This window comes from Oncorhynchus clarkii, chromosome 26 (genome assembly GCF_045791955.1).
Source record: "Oncorhynchus clarkii lewisi isolate Uvic-CL-2024 chromosome 26, UVic_Ocla_1.0, whole genome shotgun sequence".
Classification (NCBI taxonomy): Eukaryota; Metazoa; Chordata; class Actinopteri; order Salmoniformes; family Salmonidae; genus Oncorhynchus; species Oncorhynchus clarkii.
The window spans coordinates 48,115,367-48,123,462 of record NC_092172.1 but is presented as its reverse complement, the minus strand read 5'-3'; the positions used below and the strand labels follow the sequence as shown (position 1 = coordinate 48,123,462).

At 41.0% G+C, this 8,096-nt stretch overlaps 1 protein-coding gene across 1 annotated transcript in view; it reads right to left on the bottom strand.

The window, feature by feature from the left end:
- The window catches only part of LOC139385215 (probable E3 ubiquitin-protein ligase HERC1), a 230,863-nt gene that overhangs the window by 57,767 nt on the left and 165,000 nt on the right, over positions 1–8,096 (bottom strand). Inside the window, exons 59-61 of the mRNA XM_071130328.1 lie at positions 5,479–5,679; positions 4,811–4,941; positions 2,863–3,080 (exon numbers count right to left, since the gene is read on the bottom strand). Of these exons, the coding sequence (XP_070986429.1) occupies positions 2,863–3,080; positions 4,811–4,941; positions 5,479–5,679 (550 nt within the window). The remainder of the gene's footprint in view (positions 1–2,862; positions 3,081–4,810; positions 4,942–5,478; positions 5,680–8,096) is intronic.

The window sequence follows — 8,096 nt, the reverse complement described above, 5'->3', positions numbered from 1 at the left end:
AGTCCACTAAAGACATCTATAGTCCACTAAAGACATCTATAGTCCACTATAGTCCACTAAAGACATCTATAGTCCACTAAAGACATCTATAGTCCACTATAGTCCACTAAAGACATCTATAGTCCACTAAAGACATCTATAGTCCCCTATAGTCCACTAAAGACATCTATAGTCCACTAAAGACATCTATAGTCCCCTAAAGACATCTATAGTCCACTAAAGACATCTATCGTCCACTAAAGACATATATAGTCCCCTATAGTCCACTAAAGACATCTATAGTCCACTAAAGACATCTACAGTCCACTATAGTCCACTAAAGACATCTATAGTCCACTATAGTCCACTAAAGACATCTATAGTCCCCTAAAGACATCTATAGTCCACTAAAGACATCTATCGTCCACTAAAGACATCTATAGTCCCCTAAAGACATCTATAGTCCCCTATAGTCCACTAAAGACATCTATAGTCCACTATAGTCCACTAAAGACATCTATAGTCCACTATAGTCCACTAAAGATATCTATAGTCCACTAAAGACATCTATAGTCCACTAAAGACATCTATAGTCCACTAAAGACATCTATAGTCCACTAAAGACATCTATAGTCCCCTAAAGACATCTATAGTCCCCTATAGTCCACTAAAGACATCTATAGTCCCCTAAAGACATCTATAGTCCACTAAAGACATCTATAGTCCACTATAGTCCACTAAAGATATCTATAGTCCACTAAAGACATCTATAGTCCCCTATAGTCCCCTAAAGACATCTATAGTCCACTATAGTCCACTAAAGACATCTATAGTCCACTATAGTCCACTAAAGATATCTATAGTCCACTAAAGACATCTATAGTCCACTAAAGACATCTATAGTCCACTAAAGACATCTATAGTCCCCTAAAGACATCTATAGTCCCCTATAGTCCACTAAAGACATCTATAGTCCCCTAAAGACATCTATAGTCCACTATAGTCCACTAAAGACATCTATAGTCCACTATAGTCCACTAAAGACATCTATAGTCCACTAAAGATATCTATAGTCCACTAAAGACATCTATAGTCCACTATAGTCCACTAAAGATATCTATAGTCCACTAAAGACATCTATAGTCCACCATAGTCCACTAAAGACATCTATAGTCCACTAAAGACATCTATAGTCCACTATAGTCCACTAAAGACATCTATAGTCCACTAAAGACATCTATAGTCCACTATAGACATCTATAGTCCACTATAGTCCACTAAAGACATCTATAGTCCACTAAAGACATCTATAGTCCACTAAAGACATCTATAGTCCACTAAAGACATCTATAGTCCACTAAAGACATCTATAGTCCACTAAAGACATCAAAAGTCCACTAAATACATCTATAGTCCACTAAAGACATCTATAGTCCACTAAAGACATCTATAGTCCACTAAAGACATCTATAGTCCACTATAGTCCACTAAAGACATCTATAGTCCACTATAGACATCTATAGTCCACTAAAGACATCTATAGTCCACTATAGTCCACTAAAGACATCTATAGTCCACTAAAGACATCTATAGTCCACTAAAGACATCTATAGTCCACTAAATACATCTATAGTCCACTGCAGACATCTATAGTCCACTGCAGACATCTATAGTCCACTAAAGACATCTATAGTCCACTATAGTCCACTAAAGACATCTATAGTCCACTATAGTCCACTAAAGACATCTATAGTCCACTAAAGACATCTATAGTCCCCTAAAGACATCTATAGTCCACTAAAGACATCTATAGTCCCCTATAGTCCACTAAAGACATCTATAGTCCACTAAAGACATCTATAGTCCACTAAAGACATCTATAGTCCACTAAAGACATCTATAGTCCACTATAGTCCACTAAAGATATCTATAGTCCACTAAAGACATCTATAGTCCACTATAGTCCACTAAAGACATCTATAGTCCACTAAAGACATCTATAGTCCACTATAGTCCACTAAAGATATCTATAGTCCATTAAAGACATCTATAGTCCACTAAAGACATCTATAGTCCACTATAGTCCACTAAAGATATCTATAGTCCACTAAAGACATCTATAGTCCATTAAAGACATCTATAGTCCCCTATAGACATCTATAGTCCACTAAAGACATCTATAGTCCACTATAGTCCACTAAAGACATCTATAGTCCACTATAGTCCACTAAAGACATCTATAGTCCACTATAGTCCACTAAAGACATCTATAGTCCACTAAAGACATCTATAGTCCACTATAGTCCACTAAAGACATCTATAGTCCACTATAGTCCACTAAAGACATATATAGTCCACTAAATACATCTATAGTCCACTAAAGACATCTATAGTCCACTGCAGACATCTATAGTCCACTAAAGACATCTATAGTCCACTAAAGACATCTATAGTCCACTAAAGACATCTATAGTCCACTAAAGACATCTATAGTCCACTAAAGACATCTATAGTCCCCTAAAGACATCTATAGTCCACTAAAGACATCTATAGTCCCCTATAGTCCACTAAAGACATCTATAGTCCACTAAAGACATCTATAGTCCACTAAAGACATCTATAGTCCATTAAAGACATCTATAGTCCCCTATAGTCCACTAAAGACATCTATAGTCCCATATAGTCCCCTATAGACATCTATAGTCCATTAAAGACATCTATAGTCCCCTATAGTCCACTAAAGACATCTATAGTCCACTAAAGACATCTATAGTCCATTAAAGACATCTATAGTCCCCTATAGTCTACTAAAGTCCAGTTCAGTTCCATACATGACTAAAAGTGAATTCATATCAACACAGTCCAGTTGAATACCATACGTACGTGGCCAGCATGTTGAGAGGTTTGGCTCCATGTCCAGTCAGACCACACCAGGCCACTCCATTGACCTGGGCAGGGTGGGGTAGGCTCTGCAGACACTTCCAGCCTGCTCCGGGGTTTGACCCTGACCCAGGGCTGGACCATAGCTTCACCACGTCCTCTTTGGCACAGGTCAACAGCATCTGACCAGTAGGATCCCACTTTATACTGGTGATGGACTCCTGGGACAGACACATATAATAATACAAATATTACTACGACTACTACTACTAATAATAACAAGAATACTAATAATACTAATACTACTACTAATACTACTACTACTACGAATACTACTACTAATAATACTACTTCAACTACTGCCACTACTACTAATAATAATAATAAAAATAATACTAATACTAATACTACTGCTACAACTACTACTACTGCTACTACTACTACCACTACTAACACCACTACTAGTACTACTAATAATACTACTACCAGTAGTAATAATAATAATAATAATACTACTGCTAATACTACTAGTACTAATACTACTACTAATAATAATGCCACTAATAATAATACTACTGCTAATAACAATAATACCACTACTACTACTACTACTACTGCTAATAATACTGCCATTAATAATACTACTACTACTACTACTAATGCTAATAATACTGCCATTAATAATACTACTACTACTACTGCTAATAATAATAATACTAATAATAATATAGCCATGAATAATAATACTACTACTGCTACTACTACTACTAATACTAATACTAATACTAATACTACTACTACCAATAATAATAATACCACTAATAATAATAATACTACTACTACCAATAATAATAATACCACTAATAATAATAATACTACTACCACTAATACTAATAATAATACTACTAATAATAATACCACTAATAATAATAATACTACTACCACTAATACTAATAATAATACTACTACTACCAATAATAATAATACCACTAATAATAATAATACTACTACCACTAATACTAATAATAATACTACCACCAAAATAATAATACTAATACCACTACTACTAATAATACTACTACTAGTAATACTACTACTAGTAATACTACTACTACAAGTAATAATAATACCACCACGAATAATAATACTACTAATAATACTGATAATACTACCACTAATAATAATACTACTAAGAACAATACTACCACTACTAATAATACTACTACTACTACTAATAATACTACCACCAATAATAATAATAACAATACTATTAATAATACTACTACTACTAATAATACTACTACTACTACTACTACTAATACTAATACTACTACTACTACTACCAATAATAATAATAATACTTCTACACCTGCATTGCTTGCTGTTTGGGGTTTTATGCTGGGTTTCTGTACAGCACTTTGAGATATCAGCTGATGTACGAAGGGCTATATAAATACATTTGATGTGATTTGAAAAATAAATTTGATTAATACTACAACTATTAATAATAATACTACCACTAATAATAATAATACTACTACCGCCAATAATAATACTAATAATAATACAACTAATAATAATAACAAAATACTACTAATACTACTAATACTACCACTAATAATAATAATAACACTACTAATACTACCACTACCAATAATAATACTAATAATACTACTACTACTAATAATACTACTACTAATAATACTACCGCTAATAATACTACTACTACGAATGATACTAACACTGCTAATAATAATACTACTACTACTACCACCACCACTAATAATACTACTACTACTACTACTAATACTACTACTACTACTACTACTAATAATAATACTACTAATAATAATAATACTACTAATAATAATACTAATACTAATAATAATACTACTAACAATATAATATAATATAATATAATGTAATATTATTATATAGAGATAGTGGTGACCTTATGGGCATCGATGACCACGACAGCTCCTTTCTCCAGAGGCTCTTTGGTGCCAATCAGCAGCTTGCCGTCAGCGTAGCCCACGGCGAACGGCCTGTCCTCACTGTACCAGGCGATGTGGATCACTGACACTACGACAGAAAAACAACCAGCTTCAGGTCACGGAACACCTACGTAGAACCGTCGTCGTGCACACAAAAAAAAAATATCAAAACGGTCAGAAGTCTAAATCGGGAGAGTCACAAATCAACACGACTTCAGATCAGTGTATTAAAGAGTAAATCCTGGAAGTAAAAAAACAAACATATGATCAACGACACACAAGAGACACACACACGTCACAGTTATGTGAAATCTGGGGACATTATTATTATTATTTTTTAAACCTTTATTTAACTAGGCAAGTCAGTTAAAGAACAAATTCTTATTTTCAATGACGGCCTAGGAACAGTGGGTTAACTGCCTTGTTCAGGGACAGAACGACAGATTTGTACCTTGTCAGCTCGGGGATTTGAACTTGCAACCTTCCGGTTACTAGTCCAACGCTCTAACCACTAGGCTACCCTGCCACCCCTCCACTCTAACCACTAGGCTACCCTCCCGCCCCTCCACTCTAACCACTAGGCTACCCTGCCGCCCCGTGCCAGCCCACCCTCCAGACTACGTACCATCTTTCCGGTAGCAGTGCTCCAGCTCGGTGCGCCGCATGGTGCAGGCATCGTGGACCTCTATAAGGCCCAGGGATCCATCCATACGTCCTACCAGCAACACATCTTTGGGTTCCCCGCACCACAGGGACACGGCTTCTCCCTCCGGCCAAGCCAGAGCTGATACCCAGTGGGGCTGCACGTCCAGAAGACCTTTCCCACCTGGTGGAAGGGGTCAGAGTCGAAAGGTTGAAAGGTCAGATAGATTATAATAGAAACCACAGGGTCAGATAGAAACCACAGGGTCAGATAGATTCTAATAGAAACCACAGGGTCAGATAGATTCTAATAGAAACCACTGGGTCAGATAGATTCTAATAGAAACCACTGGGTCAGATAGAAACCACAGGGTCAGATAGATTATAATAGAAACCACAGGGTCAGATAGATTCTAATAGAAACCACAGGGCCAGATAGATTCTAATAGAAACCACAGGGTCAGATAGATTCTAATAGAAACCACAGGGTCAGATAGAAACCACAGGGTCAGATAGATTATAATAGAAACCACAGGGCCAGATAGAAACCACAGGGCCAGATAGAAACCACAGGGCCAGATAGAAACCACAGGGTCAGATAGATTCTAATAGAAACCACAGGGTCAGATAGAAACCACAGGGTCAGATAGAAACCACAGGGTCAGATAGAAACCACAGGGTCAGATAGAAACCACAGGGTCAGATAGATTCTAATAGAAACCACAGGGTCAGATAGATTCAGATGATCTGGGCTGTAGGGCCTCCTTCCTGGAAACAGAACCTGAGTCCCAAATGGCATCTTATTCCCTATAAACGACTTGTGACCAGGGTCCATAGGCCTCTGTTTTAAAGTAGTGCACATGGTAGAGAATAGGGTGTCATTTGGGACTCAGATCCTGTTTCCAGGAAGGAGACCCTACAGCCCACCTCCACTACACATACCTCCCACCTCCACTACACAGACCTCCCACCTCTACTACACAGACCTCCCACCTCCACTACACAGACCTCCCACCTCCACTACACAGACCTCCCACCTCCACTACACAGACCTCCCACCTCTACTACACAGACCTCCCACCTCCACTACACAGACCTCCCAACTCTACTACACAGACCTCCCAACTCCACTACACAGACCTCCCACCTCCACTACACAGACCTCCCACCTCCACTACACAGACCTCCCACCTCTACTACACAGACCTCCCACCTCCACTACACAGACCTCCCACCTCCACTACACAGACCTCCCACCTCCACTACACAGACCTCCCACCTCTACTACACAGACCTCCCACCTCCACTACACAGACCTCCCACCTCCACTACACAGACCTCCCACCTCCACTACACAGACCTCCCACCTCCACTACACAGACCTCCCACCTCCACCTCCACTACACAGACCTCCCAACTCCACAACACAGACCTCCCAACTCCACAACACAGACCTCCCAACTCCACTACACAGACCTCCCACCTCCACTACACAGACCTCCCACCTCCACTACACAGACCTCCCACCACCTCCACTACACAGACCTCCCAACTCCACTACACAGACCTCCCACCTCCACTACACAGACCTCCCACCACCTCCACTACACAGACCTCCCACCACCTCCACTACACAGACCTCCAAACTCCACTACACAGACCTCCCACCTCCACTACACAGACCTCCCACCTCCACTACACAGACCTCCCAACTCTACTACACAGACCTCCCACCTCCACTACACAGACCTCCCACCTCCACTACACAGACCTCCCACCTCCACTACACAGACCTCCCACCTCTACTACACAGACCTCCCACCTCCACTACACAGACCTCCCACCTCCACTACACAGACCTCCCACCTCCACTACACAGACCTCCCACCTCTACTACACAGACCTCCCACCTCCACTACACAGACCTCCCAACTCCACTACACAGACCTCCCACCTCCACTACACAGACCTCCCACCTCCACTACACAGACCTCCCAACTCTACTACACAGACCTCCCACCTCCACTACACAGACCTCCCACCTCCACTACACAGACCTCCCACCTCCACTACACAGACCTCCCACCTCTACTACACAGACCTCCCACCTCCACTACACAGACCTCCCACCTCCACTACACAGACCTCCCACCTCCACTACACAGACCTCCCACCTCTACTACACAGACCTCCCACCTCCACTACACAGACCTCCCACCTCCACTACACAGACCTCCCACCTCCACTACACAGACCTCCCACCTCCACTACACATACCTCCCACCTCCACTACACAGACCTCCCACCTCCACTACACAGACCTCCCACCACCTCCACTACACAGACCTCCCACCTCCACTACACAGACCTCCCACCTCCACTACACAGACCTCCCACCTCAACTACACAGACCTCCCACCTCCACTACACAGACCTCCCACCTCCACTACACAGACCTCCCACCTCCACTACACAGACCTCCCACCTCCACTACACATACCTCCCACCTCCACTACACAGACCTCCCACCTCCACTACACAGACCTCCCACCACCTCCACTACACAGACCTCCCACCCCCACTACACAGACCTCCCACCTC